Source organism: Bufo gargarizans, chromosome 2 (assembly GCF_014858855.1).
Source record: "Bufo gargarizans isolate SCDJY-AF-19 chromosome 2, ASM1485885v1, whole genome shotgun sequence".
NCBI lineage: Eukaryota > Metazoa > Chordata > Amphibia > Anura > Bufonidae > Bufo > Bufo gargarizans.
The window spans coordinates 320,747,763-320,768,912 of record NC_058081.1 but is presented as its reverse complement, the minus strand read 5'-3'; the positions used below and the strand labels follow the sequence as shown (position 1 = coordinate 320,768,912).

Here is a 21,150-nt window from a genome sequence, read left to right as displayed (position 1 = left end):
AGGGGCGGGCTTATCTGACGGTTAAGTCAAGGAGGCCGCTGCCCCCGTGACTTCAGCACGACTTCAAAAAGGTGGCAAACACAGTTTTATAAGTCGATTTTATGAGACAGCACAACGCAGAAAGAAGATATGAATACATCTTTGGGCACACTATGAGAGATAGTTTAAGGTACTGTGATTAGTGCAAATTGTCTTTTCCAGGTGACAGGTTCCCTTTAAAGGAAGGTCTCTCCCTGAGTCTCGTGTCAATCAAAATCAGGAAAGAAATAAGGGACTCGAGCTCCACTGGTAGGTCCTTAGCTGCAACCTCATCCTTCAAGGCATCCGAGAGACCATGAGAGAAAGCAGCGACCAGAGCCTCATTATTCCAGCCACCTCTGCTGCCAGGGTACGAAACTCAATGGCGTATTCAGCTACGGATCGTGAACCCTGTCTGATGGACATAAGGAGCTTCGCAGCAGAGGCAGCATGAGCCGGCACATCGAATACCTTCCGAAGAGAAGCAACAAAACCGGAAAACTCGGCAACCACCGGATTGTTGTTCTCCCATAAAGGGCTGGCCCAGGCCAAGGCCTTGTCCGAGAGCAGCGAGATCAAGAAGCCCACCTTTGATCTCTCAGTAGGAAAGGCATGTGGCAGCAACTCGAAATAAATGCCCACCTGGTTAAGGAAACCTCGGCACTGAGTTGGCTCTCCCCCAAAGCGCTGTGGAAGGGGGGCAGAACCGGTCATACCCCGAAACACCGCAGGCGCAGCAACAGGTGTCGGGGTAGACTCTGGCGCAACAACCGGAGCGGCAGTAGGAGCGGGCCCAGGAGCGACAACCGACCCATCGGCAACGGAAGCTAAATGAGCCGTGCGTTCAAGCAGGGTTTGCAACGCCACAGCGAACCGACCCAACAGGTGATCCTGCTGATCAAGTCTGGCAACCAGCGTAGGTAGCGAGGATGGCCCTGTACCGTCAGAATTCATGGCTTGGTCCTAATGTCAAGGAACCATGAACCAGACGTACAACAAGAGATAGTGAAAATAAGAAGGCTTTATTGAAAGTCAAGCCGTAAGGCAAAAGTCCAAGCGGATGGCTAAACCGAAGCAGGGTCTTGCGAAGCCAGAAGTCGGGAACCAGAAGGGTAGTCAGACGAGGCCTGGATCAGGAACCAGCAGGGTAGTCAGACGAAGCCAGGATCAGGAACCAGAAGGGTAGTCAGACGAAGCCAGGATCAGGAACCAGAAGGGTAGTCAGACAAAGCCAGGATCAGGAACCAGAAGCAGCAGCAGTCTTAGAAGCATGTGAACACAGGAGGACCAAGCAGGGAACTGAAGCCACAGACCTCCTATATATATGAGCTGGGCATCCAGCTCCTCCCAGTGGGAAGGAGAAGCCGCAGGGTGGGAGGCTACAAGAAACCCAGAAACCAAGATGGCCGCCAGCACATGTCAAACGAAGGAGGACAGCAAGAAGGTAAGACCATGACAGCAGTGCTGTGGAGGTCAATGTTAAAGGGGAGGACACTGTGGAGGTCACTGTTAAGGGAGGAGGGGACTGTGGAGGCCACTATTAAAGGGACAGCAGGGTACTGTGAGCTCACTGTTAAGGTAGCGAGGTACTGTGGCAGTCACTGTTAAAGGGGCAGTCGCTGTGGAGGTCTCTGTTAAGGGGGCCGGGAATGGTGGAGGTCACAGTTAAGGGGACTGTAACCTATGGTCACTGTTAAGGGGCGGGTGCTGTAGAGGTCACTGTTAAGAAGATGGCAGCTGTGAAGGTCAAAGTTAAGGGGGTGGGCTGCTGTGGAGGTCCTATTTTACTGAGATGGGGCACTGTGAGGGGGGGTCAGTGTTAAGGGGTGGGGGCTGTGGAAATCACTGTTATAGTGGATACTGTCGATATCTGTTAACAAACATTAAATGAAATATATGAAATATACCCGCGCGAAGCCGGGTCCTTCTGCTAGTCTGTAATTAAAATCTAAATATTCTGTATACCCAAAGCTCTGTATACTACTGATATTTATTGGATATTTATTTATTTTATGCACTTATATAGCGCTACTATATTCCGCAGCGCTTTACAGACATTAGCATCCAACTGTGCCCAATGGGGCTCCCAATCTAAGTTCCCTATCAGTAAGTCTTTGGACACAAACACAGGGAAAACATACAAACTCCATGAAGATGATGCCATACTCACCATTTTTAGAACTAGTAAATGTTCCAAAAAGTAAGTACATTCAGAGGTAAAAAGTTCCCAAATGGACGCTTGTCTTTTTCTGTTTGAAGAACTTATCATCTGTTTAGTCTCGTTGGTCTGCATATCTCTGAATTCATCCCATATTTTATCCTATGGTTCAGAAATGAGAGAATTGAAAAAGTTGTACTAACCTACTTTATGTTTTATGTTAGTGTGTTTCTTGTGGCTGGATCACAGTTGGGTAAAACACTTGGTGGGGCCCCTCCACTTTTTTTTTTATGAAACTAATACTGGTGTACTTTATACCTGGTATATGTTGTCACTATCCTGTTACAGTTCAGAAGGAAACTGATATGGGTTAAGGTGATGCCTTACAACAGTGATGGTGAAACTTTTAGAGACAAAGTGCCCAAACTGCAACCCAAAACCTATTTATTTATCACAAAGTGCCAACACGGCAATTTAATCTGAAAACAACTCATACATTAACATAGGCCAGACTGGGACTTAACCTCTTACGGACACAGAGAAAACCTGTACTCCCTGATGTCTGAGTCCTTAAGGACACAGGGCGTACAGGTACGCCCTGTGTATTTCCGATCACTGATTTGTGGTGGGTGGTGATCGGAACGGGGTGCCTGCTGAAATCATTCAGCAGGCACTCTGTGACAATGCCGAGGGGGGTCCTGTGACCCCGCCCGTATCGGCGATCACTGCAGATTAACCCCTTCTATGCCGCGGTCCGCGCTGACCACGTCCGTAACAGCTGGCTCTATAAATATATCACATGATCCACCCTGTCCGATAGACACCATAAAAAACATTTTTGTCACCTTACATCACTAAAAGTGCAACACTAAGCGATCAAAAAGGCGAATGCCCCCCAAAATAGTACCAATCTAACCGTCACCTCATCCCGCAAAAAATGAGCCCCTACAAAGGACAATTGCCTAAAAAATAAAAACTATGGCTCTCAGACTATTGAGACACTAAAACATAATTTTTTTTTGTTTCAAAAATGATATTAGTGTAAATAAAAAAGTGGACATATTAGGTATCGCAGGGTCCATAAAAACCTTCTATATAAAAATATCACATGACCTAAAAAATAATAAAACGGTGTCAAAAAAGCTATTTTTTGTCACCTTACATCACAAAAAGTGTAATACCAAGCGATCAAAAATGAGCCCCTACATAAGACAGTCGCCCAAAAAAAAAAAAAAAAAAACTATGGCATTCAGAATATGGAGACACTAAAAAATATTTTTTTCAAAAATGCTTTATTATATAAAACTGAAACAAAAAACAACAAAAAGTAGTCATATTTGGTATTGTCGCGTCCGTAACAACCTGCTCTATAAAGATAGCTTATGATCTAACCTGTCAGATGAACGTTGTAAATAGCAAAAAATAAAAACAGTGCCAAAACAGCAATTTTTGGGTTACCTTGCCTCACAAAAAGTGTAATATAGAGCAACCAAAAATCATCTGCACCCTAAAATAGTACCAACAGAACTGCAACCTTATCCCATAGTTTCCAAAATGGGGTCACTTTTGGGGAGTTTCTACTCTAGGAGTGCATCAGGGGGTCTTAAAATGTGACATGGCAAGTTAAAATTATCCCAGTGAAATTTGCCCTCCAAAAACCATATGGTGTTCCTTTCCTTTTGCGCCCTGCCGTGTGCCCGTACAGCAGTTTACAATCGCATATGGGGTGTTTCTGTAAACTACAGAATCAGGGCAATGAATATTGAGTTTAGTTTGGCTGTTGATTTGTTAGCGGAAAAAAAAAAGATTAAAATAGAAAATCTGCCAAAAAGTGAAATTCTGAAATTTCATCTCCATTTTCCATTAATTCTTGTGGAACACCTAAAGGGTTAACAACATTTGTAAATCAGTTTTTAATACCTTGAGGGGTGTAGTTTCTAAAATTGGGACATATGGGGAATGTAAATTAATAACTATTTTTGGCGGGTATTACTATGTATTATAGAAGTAGAGAAATAGAAGTTGGAAATTTACACATTTTTCCAAATTGTGAGAATAGTCAAAATAGGAAGGTGGGGTATCAGTGAGATGACTATGACTTCTTTTATTTCTTTTTTTAGCCATTATGTCCCGTAAATGAATGACCAGCTGGAAAACCTGTTTGAGGTTTGAGACACATTATTAAAGTTTCAAAGCAAGTGCACATATTAAAGTGGTAGCTAATCATATTTTATGGCCATATACACTGCCTTTTTAATTTACCGTCACGATTACTAAAAAAAAAAATCAAAACTTTATTCCAAAAAGAAATGTTCTGTATTTTCATCTTTTGGTAAGATCCAATCTCGATTTTGATTAAAAAAAAAGAAAATATGAGGGAACAAATTAAATACGTCTGTTAAATATGGTATGCTAAATTCATTTTCTGACACAAAAATCACATCTCATACTATCTTTTTAGCCATATTTAAGAGGCCACATAAAAGGTGATATTTTCTCACTATACCTTAATGTTATAGAATTCATATTCAGTGAAATCTGGAACCTTGAAGGTTAAGAGACAGTTCTCCAAATCTGGAGTTTGCTTTTGTTTGCCTTTGATGAACTAGGAAAGAAAAAAAATAGAAGTCCAGTCATTAGTTTTAGATGTAAGTCATTGGTTGCCAGTCACCCACAGGGTTCAAAATACAGGTACTTGCATACAAAGCCTTGCAACCTGACCCCTCTGTATATCTCAACACCAGTCTCCAGATACCACCTCAGATGCCACCTATGTGCTCAATATTGCCTAATCTACTTTGATCAAGTTTTAAACATTTTATAGAAGGTCCCCCTGTACCTTTCATCCTCTTCACTTAAATTTGCTACCACAATCCCTGTAACCGATACAATAAAGAGATGATTTCTGAGAAAATTATAAGCAGTTCATTGCAGTGTTCATGTGGAAAGCCATGATGATGTCTAGAAGGACTCTCAGCTTTAAACTCTATGTAAATGATTACCTTGTGACGTAGGATTTACAGCACATGACTAGAACCATGGTCGCCCAAAGGTTATTGTCAAATGGAAATTCTAAAATACATGCATGTCTCTTTAAATCACTGAAAAATAGCATAGTTAAACACTCACCGATGCTTTCTTAGAGAAAGGCCATTTTGGTTTCTTGACATCTATTTAATAAAAAAAAGTATGTATTTATACTATGGACATAAATATGTATAAAATATCAGCTTTCTAATGGAGATAGAGCATTACACTAGCAGTAGGTAGAGTATAATGTGTATTCAGTGTGTATCTACACACATACACTATATGGACAAAAGTACTGGGACACCTACACATTACGTTTACAGGAGTTTTTTTTAATCCCATTCTAAATCCATAGGTAATAATATATATAGTTGCTCTCCATTCCCCTTCCTTTGCAACTAAAACAGCTTCCACTCTTCTAGGAAGGCTTTGTACAAGATTTTGGAGTGTGTCTGTGGGAATTTATGCCCATTCATCCAGAAGAGCATTTGTGAGGTCAGACACTGATATTGGACAAAAGGTCCCAGCTTACAGTCTCCATTCTAGTTTATCCCACAGGTATTCAATGAGATCAGGACTCTGTGCGGGCTAGTCAAGTTCTTCCACACTGAACTAACCCAACCATGCCTATATGGACCTTGGTTTGTGCACCGGGGCATAGTTATGTTGGAACAGAAAAGAGCCTTCCCCAAACTGCTGCTACAAAATTACAAGCAATTTTCCAAAATGTCTTGGTAAGGTGAAACATTAATATTTCCCTTCACTGGAATGAAGGGTCCTAGGCCAACCCCTGAAAAAGAAAGGAGATGTAGATACAGTGGCTGTCAAATATTGCCAAAGTCAGTAACTAGTCCAGATAAATATAAATGTCTCTGTTTACTAAAGTAGAGAATGGAAGTTGTAGTGCATCCAATGGTATGAAAACTTTGTTCCAAACCATTCTCAATGCAAATCTTCCCAGACAGCAATGTATGGATATAGGCCAGGATGGGAATTGTATATTCCTCCGTCTATCTCTAAGGCTGTATATAATAATTATAGTGGATGGCACTCCTTGTATAGCTGTTGGTGAAGATAGAAATAATCAGTCTGAAATAGGAAGAAACCACGGCACTCGTTTTCAGATAATCAGAAATAGTTCATTTATTGTCCATCCCAGAATTGGATCTTTTTAATAATGGCCAACATTTCGGTCCACTAGGACCTTGTTCATGGCCTCAGTATTGTAGATCGGGAAACCTAGTCCACCTGATGTCTCCCAATCTACAATACTGAGGCAGTGAACAAGGTCCTCGTGGACCGAAACATTGGCCATTATTAAAAAGATCCAATTCTGGGATGGACAATAAATGAACTATTTCTGATTATCCGAAAATGAGTGCCGTGGTTTCTTCCTATATCTCTAAGGCTGGCCATATTATTGTAGCTGAGGGGTACAGGATTAGAATTAGGATAAGGTAAGCCAGACAGTGTCCAAGTGTAAAGGGTGTTTTAACAATGTCCCTCTCACTGCAGTAAAGTGTTTATCAGCAAGTACCTCACTGACTGACTTAAGTGCTTGGCCATGTAGATTCTGGACCTTATAGTTCTTTCTTTTTTCCTTTCCTGGAGTACTGTGAAGTAGTGATGGCTTACATGATACAAGTATCCTGAGAGACAGTGATTCTCTGGATCTCAGGCCTAGTTCTCTTAGGAGTGAGCACTTGTAACTTTCTGTCACTTCCTCCACTAGCACAATATTAACTTAGCTAGGGGCAGATCTACCGGTAAGTCCAGCACCTAACTTCCTAAAGGGCAGAGTCAGGATTATTAACCCTGACTGATTCATACAGAGATATGCTGGTATATTACAATGCATTAACATGGTAAATAACATTACATAACAAGAACAGTTTGCAAGCACCCCCTATTCCGGGCTACTGCATATGCAGCTGCTCAGCCAGGGAAACCAATGCTATGAAGCACCTGGTGCACAGTCTTTGTACTGATGTTAATGCCAGAGGAGGTTTGGAGCTCTGCAGTTAGTGAGTCAGCAGAGTGTTGGCAACTGTTATGCACTATGCTCCTCAGCTCTCAGCAACCCTGTTCTGTAACTTCATGGTCTACCACTTTGCGGCTGAGTTGCTGAGGCTAGCTTCTTGAGGTTATACTCCTGTTGCAATGGAACTCAATGAAACACCATAACTCAATGATTAAGAGTTGTCTACCAATACTTTTGTCTATAAAGTGTAGGAGGTTTGTTGCTTGTAGGAAGTTTGTTTGGTTTTATATTGTTTTCTATAAAACGGCCGATATACAATTGATAGAATTGTCTAAAGCAGGGATGTCAAACTCGTGGCCCTCCAGCTGTTGCAAAACTACAACTCCCATCATGCCTGGGCATACTACAGCTATCAGGGAATGATGGGAGTTGTAGTTTTGCAACATCTGGAGGGCCATGAGTTTGACATCCATGGTCTAAAGCATCCATTTTCATCTGTTTTGGGTGCAATGGTTGCAAACATATATTAGACACAGCCCATGTACAACAGTAATTCTGTTTCTGGGTTAAAAAAAAAACACCTTTTTAATTTCATACAATCCCTTTAATGCTTACTAGATACAAATTTGAGCAACTAGAACATAATAATGACAAACATGTCTTTCCTTCTTCGTGGCAGTAGCTGACCCAAATGCATTGCTGCTCAGGTTTTTTAAGCCTTTATTGATGGCTTAACTCTTTTAGCCCCAAGCGATTTTCTGTTTTTGTGTTTTTCACTCACTGCCTTCCCAGAGGGGTTATTTTTTGCAGTTGTACTTTCCAGGGAAACACATTTTTTTTATTTATTAAAAAAATACATAGCATATTTACATATAGGCTTTTAAAGGGGTTGTTAGACACATGAGTTATCATGGAACAACCCTTTTAATAAGTGATTAAAAAGTGATTGATGGAAGGTTCTCTATAAGCCACACAGATAGAGAACAGAGTTGGTAGATCAAGCAGGATTATGTGGTATAGTCAGAAGTTAATGGACTTGGCAGAAGACAGTGCCACGTACATTTACTACTAGAAACTTTGAAACAGCAACTCAGCCAAGCTTGTAATTCAACTCTGTCAGCACTACTGGAGAGGATTCTAAGTGAACTTAAAGAGCAATTCCTGGGAAAAGTGGGTGATACTGAGGCAACTCTTAAGCTTTCTGTATAATGGTTTAGCCAAAACTGAATTTGTCTCAATGTTTCACCAGCTGGCACCATATCTCCGACATTTTGAATAATACATAAGGTAATTCAATGTTTACATATTCATACCACTTTGAGGAAGCCATGGGGCATGATACATGTAATCAGAAGCACCATCTGAAACCAGAAGATCTCCCGGGAACACCTCCAGTCCTGGTATGCTCAATACCACAGAACTACGTCTTCGTTCACTCTGCCTTTGAAAACAGAACAAAAAGATATTTCACTTATTAATATTTACTACAGACTTTACAGACCATGATTAAAGTTGTTGTCTGACCAAAAAGTTAAATGTAGTGAAAGCAGGAAGGTGGTTGGGGGTATAACATTTTTTTAAATAAAAACCATCCCTCACCTTTTGAAAGTCCAGCTGTTCCGGCACCATGGCTCATGTCCTGTCATTGCCCATCTCTCAGTCCAACAGTTATGATGTGTCATAGGTATTTATGGGACTACTGAAGCCAATTGATGGCCTCAGCGGGTAGGTGTGCAAGAATGGCTCAGCTGTCAGATACCATTCTTGTACACATGCCTGACTGTTGAGGCCTTGATTGGTTACAGCATCATGTGAATAGGAACAGCACGTCATCACTTCTGGTCTAGCTAGGAGCAGAAACAGCAGAGCTGGGAGCTGTAGCACTGAAACTGCTGTACTATAGAAAGGTGAATGATGATATTTAAAACATTTTTATGTTCCCCTTGCCTCTACAACCCCTTTAAGGGCCATCCTATAGATGTGAGGTCTGTGATGTAATCAAGCATTGATTGAACTTAGCTCTATTAGCAATGAAATTCACCTTGAATTCACCATATCAAAGGGGACTGGTAAATCACTTCTTCTAGACCATGAAGAAAATAAAAACATGGACCACTGGTAGTCATCAGCCCACGATGTATCTACATGTTTTAGGCAGCCAACAGTGGTGTATCTCAAGCATCATTGTACAGTAGGCCATGGCTATTACCTACATTTATAGGAATGCTATTCTTAATCATGTCTTAGTTGCATGTATTTTGGGTAAAAATAGTTTTTTGTAATAATACTGTATTCCAGTAGATGTCAGGCTGCAGAATACCATTCAGTGACTAGCAAATCTGTCAGACTAAGTCTATCTTCTAAACTGATTTACTGACCAAGTAAAAAATCATAAAACAGCTTAGAAGATCATTCAGGAGAGGAGAGAGAGGGAATGTAGGCTGAGCTGATGGATTGATCTAAAGGTGTCCATAGACTTAAATATACATTTTGAATAGGTCTTAATATATTTTAAACTAGAAAATGGGCTTAAAAACAATATTGATACCAAATTGGCCCACTTAATAACTTTCTCTACATATGGTCAGAAGGGTAGAGGCAGAATACAAAGCAAGAATGTAAAAGTTCAGGTTTTCCCATTTAAGTCATTTCTACTTAGCTAATTCTTCTTGATTGACATGTGTTAATTAACTTTAAACACAGGTACTAGAAAGCTTTACTTAGATTTCCATGAATAGGGACTCTTTATTGATTAACATTCCATCTAAAATGAAAAGGCCTAGAATTCTTCGCTTTTATGTTTTGATTATATGCTTGACACTGAGTACCTGTCATCTACAGGCTATATTTTAGAACCAGTTACATAATTTAACATCAGTCAAATTAGCATTGCAGTATAACCTAAGCTACGAACAAGGAAAAACCTGTGTGAAACGCGTAAGTGCTGCTGTAGAGACTTTTCAGGTTTCTCCTTATGGATATGTAATTAATAAAACACATGGTTTTACTTTATGAAGAAGAGATAGTTATGCTGTCCTTGAAAGTTGACAAGTTGTCCTCTGGAATACGTATAATAATAGGAGCCAAGAGGCCGTGAACCGGATTACTTTGTGTACTTTGTAGTAACAGCTGATGGAATGTGATATGTAACTTTGTACTTACTTATCAGCTACCTCATCCACATTGAACTGCTGAGATTCTACCAGCAATGCATACTCAATAAATGCCACCCTTCTCATTTATTTATAATAGAAAGAAGACTGGCTCAAATGGGGCATACATTCTAATTTCCTTCAGGGTGAATTCACAGGTAGTGGCTGCAGCACAGGCGAGCAACGTGCCACGATGCAGCCAAAAGCAGTAGGGCTACACAGATTACTAATGAAAAAAGTAGTAACTTCTTGCAGTTTGCTAATGGCTGTGCGGTTTGTTGAAAAACTGCTTGTCCATTACCACTTATTTTATTAGAAATGTACAGGGACTAACAGCTTTCGGCCACATAGCGGTGGACCACATATGTGATAGCACCCTAAGGCTACTTTCACACTTGGGGTAGCCTTTTCCGGTAGGCTGTTCCGGCGGGGGAACAGCCTGCCGGATCCGTGCTACTGCAAGTCCACCGTGCCGCTGGAAGTCCGCTCCGGACCAATTCACTATAATAGGGGCAGGCCGGAGGTCCGGCCGCAGCACGGCAAACAAAAAAACGCAGTGTGCTGTAGTTTTATTCTGGCGGCCTCTCTGCATGTTTGCTGTGTTGTGACCAGACCTGCTCCTATTATAGTGAATGGGGCCAGAGCGGACTTCCGGTGGCACGGTGGACTTGCAGTATCAAGGATCCGGCAGGCTGTTCCCCTGCCAGAACAACCTCTTGGAAAAGGCTACTGCAAGTGTGAAAGTGACCTAACTCAGACATATTCAGGTACCAAGTTCAGTTTATCAGTATGCTTTTGAGAATGTGGAAGAAACTGGAGTAAATGAAGGAAACGCCCAAAAAATGGGAAACATGCAAACTCCTTGCAGCCCATTTATACTACATGATATTCTTAAACAACCAATTAACATCCCCCAAAATAATTTCCAGTAAATTATTCTATATACTAGGAACAATATCAAACATCTATCGTACTGATGATGTAGTTCATTGGAGGACAATTATGTATATCAGCAATTTGGACAAAGGATAATATTGTTTCTGCATGGATGGAAAAATTTCACCAATTATACATTTTTTATAGTAGAAAAAGTAGGAATATCCAGCTCCAGAATAGTGGAAATTGTAGCTTTATTTGCGGTATTAAAATCTTCAACATACAGAAATTCAGTTACGCGTTTCAGACTATGAACAATTTGCGGTCCTTCCTCATGACACATTGAACTTCTAAAAGCTTGCACCGTATATGCCGTTCACACACCAGGCCATGCAATCAAACGATCACGTGGTCACAAAAACAGCACACATGGTGCAATCAATACATTTGACCACTTTGTACCAAAGTATAATATAATTATAACACAAAAGCACATAGTTAGATAAACACCATACACAAATGTGCTACACATATGAATGCGCTTAAAAACAATAGCAAAAAATATGTAAATATGCACATTTCCCAAAAATATACACATATACATACGATACATTTTTTATAGATTCATTTTGGTTGATCATTTTGTGCATTGTTTATTATGGGCTCAGCTACAACATTAGCCAGACAGGAGCAGTGCTATTTTTGGAAGAAAAATTCCCATTTTCTAATCTCCTAATTTTGAAATAGTTCATATTGTTTATGACAGCTAGTGATATATTAATATGGGATCAATACATAAAAAATAAAACTTTGCCTAAACTTTGGCACTTCAATGACAAACATAGATAAGCTAGAACAATGGAAGCGTTAAAACCATTTACATTCTTTTAACAATAACTAGTCCGAATTGATTGAATTTCAGTGGTTTACAAGAAGAGATTATTGTAACTGCTCTCACAAAGCAAGCACAATTATGGATTAAGTGAAATAATTAGGAATCAAAATCTCCAAAGTCTCTATGTCGGACAATATGTGAATAGTAGCTCTCAAAAGAAAACAGGAAAATCCAGTTGGCAAATAAGCACCAGATTTACCTTTTCTGCCGCATTGTATTTATATACTGAGTAAGCAATATCTTAAGAACACCCACGCCTTTAAAAATATAAACCAGCCACCCAGCCCACATGACTGGATTCTATTGTATGAATCAAGGGGCCTGACAAGAGATCATGTGTGTTCTGTTTTACTTTCTAATGGTAAAAAAAAACTTTTGTTATGCAAGACTGAAACGTGCCAGGAATGTGGGTGTTATTGAGCAGGCTCTTGTATAGTTAAAGGGGTTAAAATGCTTTTTTCCGAAACTAGCCCCACACCTGTCCTTGGGTTGTGCCTGGTATTGCTGCTCAGCTCTGCTGAAGTGAATAGGGATGACCTGTAATACTACATACAACCTGTGGACAGGTGTGGGGCTGTTTTTGGAAGAAAGCAGCCCTCTTTTCCAAGTCCTGGACATTCCTTTTACATCACAAATGGTTACATAATTGCATAGTTAATACGGTTGAAAAAAGACATGAAGTTCAACCAACGGGGAACACTGGGGCAGATTTATTAATCAAGATGCATACAAAATTCTAGCTGAAACTGAGCCAGAATGTTGGCGCACATACTGTCTGTGGCTACAGATAAGTGAACCGATTCTAAAATTTGGAAAAAATTCGAATTCTAAGGAACCAGAAATGTTGTATCATTAAATTCAAAAGAAAAGAGAGAGGATGAAAGACTGAGATAGAGAGTCCTGTCTGCTTGCGTTCATTGGTGCTTGGCAAGCATGGGCTGCAGGGGAGTAGCTATAGTGTAAGCAGCTGCTAAGGGGCAGGAACTCTGAATGGGCCCACCCTGGAGGAATACCAAAATGATTTTATTGCCAGGGCCACCTCAACAGTATTAAATAATGACATTATAAACAGTGAGAGTATATAAAATAACATGACGTAGAGTATATACTTGTAGGAATCGGACGGAGCGGCTGCAGGACCTGGTCTGAGAGAGCTATGTTGACTAGTGGGTTGTGAAGAAGTTGGTGCGGTGAAGGGAGCCTATTCAAAAATTTGCCCTGGGGCCCTGTCATTTCTAGTTACACCACTGATGGGCTGTAATAATATCCAGTTGTTGTGGGTTCATTAGGCAAGCAAGCAACATAACTGGACCACATTCTACTGATTGCCTGAATGGATGGTGTATTGGTAGAATCTGGAGTGTGCGTTTAGTGGAGGTCATTTTTGTAATGGTGCACAATGTTCTCTTGTTAGTTCATCTAATATCAACTGTAGACCACTGAGCAGGAAATGTTCACTAACCATTAAAGCTGACCGTGACCAGGATTCTCATTCTATCACCATGATTTCCGGATACAGTACGTTTGGCATACCAGACCCCAAATATATTGACAGCAGAGTATATAGTCATACCATCTTGTAATCTGCTATTGTTGTCCATAGCGATTGATACAACCAAATGGGCTGCATGATGGCTCAGTGGTTAGCACTGGTGCCTGGGGTCTGATAGGGAACTTAGATTGTGAGCCCCATAGGGGACAGTGTGATGCTAATATCTGTGAAGCGCTGCAGAATATTTAGCTGCTATATAAGTGAGTATAAAAATAAAATAAATCCTTGCTGCATATTCTAAACACCATGTCGAATTCATATGTTGGTGGGTCAATCTGAACTGATCCTAAATGGAGAATGACACCACAACCAAATGGATATATTGTGCCTAATAAATCGTTAAACTGGAAAACTAGGTGTTTAGGTGGCCATACACATGAGATTAGTGAAATAATTAAGAATCAAAATCTCCAGTCTCTAAGTCGGACGGAATGGCAATTTGAGAAACTAGCACAAACTTTTTGTTTGTGATGGCCGACGGCAAACTCTTGTCTGCCAAAAATATAATCCTCCACGCTAGGAAACTTCAGCTTTTAATAGGCCGAAACGGCAAGTTGATGGCATGATTGTCTGAATTCAGCCGATTAGTTGCCATTCTGCTCAAGTATCAGAAAATCAATTTTTATAAAAATAAAAAAAAACGGACTCTCTGGTAGGTCTAGTTTAGTTGGTGGGATTGTTTGTACGAATGATCCCACGGACAACTGATCGGACACAATGCCGTAGATTATTATCTCAAATATATGGCCAGCTTTAAACATAGGTGTAATAAAAATTGTAAGATCTTATATAGTGAGTATAGATATGTAAAGTCTATATAAATATATCATTGGTTATAAGAAAACAATATTAAAGAGGACCATTCACCGATTTTTACACTGTGAACTAAGTATACAGACATGGAGAGCGGCGCCCGGGGATCTCACTGCACTTACTATTATCCCTGGGCGCCGCTCCGTTCTCCTGCTATGTCCTCCAATCACAAAGTTATAGTAAGCGCAGATTTAAGTCACCAAGTTATAGTAGGCAGAGTCTGCCCTTGTTCTGTTGTAGCGCTGGCCAATCGCATCGCAGAGCTCACAGCCTGGGAGAAAATAACCAGCGCTAGAGCAGAACAAGGGCAGACTCCGCCTACCATAACTTTGTGACCGGAGATACCAGAGGGAATAGCAGGAGAACGGAGCGGCGCCCAGGGATAATAGTAAGTGCAGTGAGATCCCCGGGCGCCGCTCTACATGTCTGTATACTGTACTTAGTTCACAGTGTAATAATCGGTGAAAGGTCCTCTTTAACACTAATGCTGTACAATAAGAAATACACCAGTGAGATGAAATATCGTGGTGTAACAGTCAGCAGCTGTTAGCTGTATCCTGTAAGAAGCACAGGTTACCTACAGTATAAGGACTCGTTCACATGAACATATTTTGCGTTTCCGTATATGGGCCTTTTTTGTGTGTTCTGTATACGGAACCATTCATTTCAATGGGTCCGCAAAAGATGCGGACAGCACTCTGTGTGCTGTCCCTATCCATTGCTCCATTCTGTGGCCCCGCAAAAATGATGAGTCCTGTCCTATTCTTGTCCGTTTTGCGGACAAGAATAGTCATTTCTATAATAGGCAAATTGCGGCACGGTCGTATAAACGAGCTCTAAACTTGGGAAGTTTGACAAAACTTCAGACAATGGGGCAGATTTACTGTTGAATGAGTCTGGAAAAAAAAACTGTTGTACATGCCTTTCGCCACATTAATTGTTTTAGACACATTTTATGCCTTGTCTGACAAAGGAGCATGACGTGACAGAAACGGTCATGGCTTCATGGGGAGATGTTGGCGCATTTTTTGGTGTACCCTTAGGGAAGGTTCAGATTTCTGGCAATTAACTCTGGTAGTCTGTTGCGGCAGAGGAACAGACTACCGGAGTTACCATATCCAGCATAGCCGAACACCGCTGCACACCACCGGATCCCCATTGACAAAATGGGATCTGAGGAGAATCAGGTGACTTTCTGGCATAAATGCTGGCTTTCAGCAGGACAAATACTGCTGCATGCAGTGACCCTACCCTAAAGCCAGCTAATAGGTCTTGTAGACTTGTTTCACATTTGCGGGGAGCGCCGGACAAATACCACTACACGTAGCAGTATTCGTCCAGCTGCTCCTCCGCATATTTGCCGGCTTGCGGATGGATCTCCACTGGCCCCCATTATAGTGAATGGGGCAGGACAGAATGCTGGCAACGCGCAGCAGCACACGGCTGCACCGGGCAAGGACGGATCCGGCAGGCTGTACCCTGCCCAGAACAGCCCGTCGGGTGTGTTTCACGCAAGTGTGAAAAAAGCCTATACAACCTAAAGATGCTCCAGAGTTATCATCAGGATCAGCCACTGTGATTAATCTGGCTCATCCTTAGACTGTCTAGTCTAAGCATCCCATTAGATGAGCAGATATTTTTCATTAACGAGTGGAAAGTGACTATTTAGAGAGTCATTTACATTTGAAGAGAAGTTCAATTAAACAGAACAATAATTGCTAAATCTTTTGAGCTCTTTTCCAATTATTGTGATTGTTGCTTATTTGCCCCCTACAGCATTTACACTGCTAACGACTGGCAGATCTCTGATTAGATAAGGGGATGTATAACTAATAATAATCTTTCAATCAGGCGGATCCATGGAAAACAAATGATTTATTGCTTACCGTTTGATTGCTGCATGCTATTACACCCATTTCTCAAAAGCAAATAGATGAGAATTTAAAAGATAATCGCTTTGCCCCTTGTTTACATCGTCTAAGGGTGCCTTTATATAGTGCAGATTTTGTGGACAACCGTTTTTGGCTCAATCTCTGCATAAAGTCTGCTCTAGTGACCTTTCAAATAGAACTGCCAAACTAACTTAAAAGGTTATTTAGCATAGCCAAAACGGATCCGTCTTGAACGTCATTTAAAAGGCAATGGGGGACGGATCCGTTTTCTATTGTGCCATATTGTGTCAGTGAAAACGGATCCGTCCTGACACACAATGTAAGTCAATGGGGACGGATCCGTTTTCACTAACACAATATGGCGCAATAGAAAACTGATCCGTCCCCCATTGACTTTCAATGATGTTCAAGACGGATCCGTTTTGGCTATGCTAAATATAATACAAATGGATCTGTTCTAAACGGATGCAGAAGGCTGTATTATCTGAACAGATGCGTTTGTGCAGATCCATGACGGATCCGCACCAAACGTGAGTGCTTAGTTTCGCTGCAAGCAGCGTTTTGGTGTCCCCCTCCAAAGCGGAATGGAGGCGGAACTGAGACAAACTCAGAATGCATTAGGGCAAAACTGATCCGTTTTGGACCGATTGTGAGAGCCATGAACGGATCTCACAAACTGAAACCAAAACGCCAGTGTGAAAGTAGCCTAAAATCATGCTGTTTTCATACTGCCCATTAGGTTACATAATATGTCAACACTTCTGTTCTGCACACGTAGCTTTTCAGTAGCTATCTGATTATCATCACAGACAGAATTACAATGAGAAGTAACCAGGATCCACCATTTACAATAGTTGATATTACAGCTTATCTACTACCTCCTGACCTCTGCACAGGTCACAGAGCATTGCCTAGAACATTCTAGTCAATGAGGTCCCCTCCTGTCCATTGTGTCTATGGCCCCTGTGATTGCTTTCAAAGAACAGGAAGTCTTCACACATTTTAGGCCTAGTGGCCAGTGTAAAAACTGTAAGATTTTATGTTTAAAAAAAATATATAGATTTGATAGGGCATGGAAATAAAAAAATAAAAAAATCACCCAAACTTCTAAGAAAAATATGTTTAACATAAGAACTTGATTTAAACAACAGGTAATTTTCTGATAACACATTCCCTTTAACTTTTCCAACATAGACAACAGAAATGTAATATTTCTAACCTGTGTGTTGAATAAATAGGCCACACCAACTGTATGTTTGACTTGCTTAGCAGTATCATTTATTATGTATTTGAATAACAAGAATTATATTGTATAAAGAATACAATGGCGAGCAACATGTGCATACATGCTTAGAGTAGTTAGATGTACACCAGTCTTTCTCAGAAACCTTATATTCACCATACATCATGTGTAGACAAGCAGAGGGAAAACCACTTTTATATCTTTGGATTATTACAGCCACACAGCCATTGGTTGCTGCTAGTCACCTGACATATCTTTGGGTGTGGCTTATCGTTTACCTCTTTGTCTAATCTTAACCTGGCCATACACAATTAATAGCTATTCGATAGTGTTTGGCCAACGGCTATCTCTCCCAACTCCCTCCCCCAAATGCCCCATACACATACACATTCGGTTTGGTCACGTGTCTATTCAATGAGACCTCTGGTGGTAGCTTATCCAAAAGGATTGGGTAAAAATATTCACAAATCCTTCAATCCCCTGACACCTTAGACTGTGGCCGAACTGGCCATTCTTGGCAGGCTTGGATGACAATACACTAACGTCTATGGGGGCGTTAAGGTCTCTGCACACAGGTGTCTTTTCTATGCACAACAGAAAATAAACTTGTCACGCATCCTCCAGAGGCATCAAGGGTAGCAAGCAGCATTGGAGTCGCCTCTCTCGTAAGCTTCGGCAGGTCAGTACTACATTTAGTGGCACATCCCATGGACAAGGGAAATAGTAACACTCAGCTCTTCATTCTTTCATTTATTCATCAGTTCACTCATTGAGTTATATAATTCTGAAGTAATAACAGAGTAAAAGTTCAATGCAGAATTCTAAGAAAAGTGTTTTATGGGTCATTTTCTAAAACAGACATGTCAGGAATTATTACTCCTGTTCAAAACCACACAGTGAGAATTTTGTTTCCCTATCTCACTAATCTATGCCATGTTATCCCCATTAGAAAGCCTTGGAATACGATTGGATGGCACTCACTAAGATTCATTGGTTGATTATAGTAAGGTTCTTCCAGGGTTTAGCCATAGTGGTGCAATTTTTTCAGTGATACTTTTGTTGTTGAAGTAACTGATATATCAATTGTGGGCCAATATATGATCTGTTTTAAGGTGGATTTAGACAGGGCAATAATCGGGCAAATTATCAGAAATGAATGTGTAACACACCAGAATGGTGTTACCACTTCTGCACCATGCCACTGTCTTTATTGGTCTAACCTCATGTCATCCTATGCATTTATTACCAGGTCCTCCACACTGTGCATTCCTAATAATGTTGTTATGTTAATGTTTAAATGTAATGTGCCTGGTTCACCAGCAGGTGGCAGCAAACACGGCAGAGCTATACTTAGATAGAATTGAACTTACCATTCCATTCTAACCCCCCTCTGGTGAGAAATGGGCGAGTCCTACTTCCTGCAGGAAGGGTGGGGCAGAAGTTCTAGTTAGTCTTTGCTTATCCCCTGCTAAGAAAAGGGTGTGCAGGGGCACGTCTCTGCTGGACGTGCCCACGCCAGCCAGAGCACCTTAAGCTCTGCTGGCCATGGAGGCCAAAGCTTGAAGCCTCAGGAGCCAGGAGGAAAGTTCCCTGGCTTAACCATAAGACAGACTAAAGAGAGAAGAAGTGCAGCATACAGAAGAAGCTGAGTTATACAGCAAGCCTTTCAGTACAGCAGAGTGAGAGAAAGATATGGCAGTGTGGAGTTTGCCTGCCAGTTTAATGCTAAAGCCTGCTGAAAGAAATGACAAAGCTTTAAGACTGTTTCTGATGAACATTTATTCAAGTAAAGCTGCTGTTCAACTACCTATAAGGTCTGGACTCGATCTTTTTTTCAAATACCACTCGGCATTTCCTACACCTGGGACGTGTTATATAGAGGGCCCTATGGGGAGGCACCTGTTGCAATCTTGGCATCACAAACAGGATTTACTTGCGTGCCTCTAACCTACAGAGACAATAGGAGTCGAGTCATGGACACATCTTGAGAAACTTGCCCCTTGTTTGGTGGTTATATTTTGGCTTTTTCTTTTTCGTCCACCCTTTTGTGCCTGGACTTCATGAACTCCATCCATCATCCTATAACTATCTCCAGGTTGCGCATGTTGGCACCATACCTCATATGGATTACAAATACCAGTTATACTCCCTCATGTGGATTACAAATATTGACATTACAACCTCATGTGGATTACAAATGACTCTGGAACGATTTGTTCCAGTTTGGTGCACATGATCCACCAGAATTAAAGGAAAAAACTCTGTAAATTTAATTGCACTATGCTTTTGCATCATATATTTGCACTGTGTTTTTGCACTAACCCTTTTAAAGTTTTAGCAACGTTCAAGAATTTAGCACATTGTATGTAATCTCTTACAGGTACTGCAATGTGATCCTATGCACTACAAATAGACTTTGGATTTTATGTAGTTAGCAAGATAGCTAGCACCTTACTTTCTAGATCATATGGACTGCCTCTGAGGACGTCAATATACGTCCCAAGCAGATCTAACACTGTCAAGGGTAACCCCGCTGCTAAAAATGTGTGTAGAGGGATTAACCCTTGTGGGAGTTCTGGGAGAGAACGGCTCCTCCTCCTACTTTGGTGTGTCCTAAGGATTAGTGTGCAGCCTTATAGCTATGTATGTTTAGCTACCTGTTCAGTCATCAAGGTGACGAAGCGTAAAGCGTTATAAGGCCTAGGTGCTAGAAAGGGATTACAGAATGAAACCACCCTTCTATTTGCGGGCATCTCATAGTATCGTGGAGGGATTACAGTACATGAGTATTTGAGCGCTTAGTGCAGTATATTTTTTGGTTCACTAGTTATACCGAGAGGGCGAACTGTGAATACACATCCTACTCATACGGCAGGAACCTAGTGGTAGCCGTCTCTATGTTAGTATATGTATGTAATAATAGTAAAGAGTCTTATTCAGCACTTTAACCTTCCTTGGGTATCTTAGAGCACAACCTAAGAACAAGCCTAGGATTGCTTTGCTTTAAGTAAGGGAGAATGTAACACCCCAGAGTGGTGTTAACTCTTCTGCACCTTGCTACTGTCTTTATTGGTATAAACTCATGTCATCTTATGCATTTTTTTTCCAGGTCCTCCACACTGTGCATTCCTAATAATGTTGTTATGTAAATGTTCAAATGTAATGTGCCTGGTTCACCAGCAGGTGGAAGCAAACATGGCAGAGCTTAAATAGAATCCTTCCCTTCAATCTGCTGCTCCCCGGCCCATCTAAATCCACCCTTAGAGGAAACTAGCTTCTTTATTTAGATGGGTGTCTCAACTTGCAAACAACCAAAGCCTATGTTTTAGTCTCTAATAAACATTACATGACCGGTAATGAAGGCAGCAAACCTATGGCATATCTCGCCAAAAGGAAATGCTTACAGAGCTTTGTCTCAAAAATGTGTTGCTCAGCATCCGTGCTATTGGATGATATCTATAGGCTATAGCCATTGAATTCTGCTCATGCTATTGACCCCTGTACGACTTGAGGCTGGGAGGGACTTCAAAGGAGTTTTCA

General features: G+C 41.0%; 1 protein-coding gene across 2 annotated transcripts in view; it reads right to left on the bottom strand.

The window, feature by feature from the left end:
- PLEKHG7 (pleckstrin homology and RhoGEF domain containing G7) overlaps positions 1-21,150 on the bottom strand; it is an 82,481-nt gene that overhangs the window by 34,693 nt on the left and 26,638 nt on the right. For both annotated transcript variants that reach the window (XM_044277216.1, XM_044277217.1), the window contains exons 5-8: positions 8,501-8,628; positions 5,306-5,346; positions 4,683-4,781; positions 2,189-2,338 (exon numbers count right to left, since the gene is read on the bottom strand). In XM_044277216.1, coding sequence (XP_044133151.1) covers positions 2,189-2,338; positions 4,683-4,781; positions 5,306-5,346; positions 8,501-8,628 — 418 coding nt within the window. The remainder of the gene's footprint in view (positions 1-2,188; positions 2,339-4,682; positions 4,782-5,305; positions 5,347-8,500; positions 8,629-21,150) is intronic.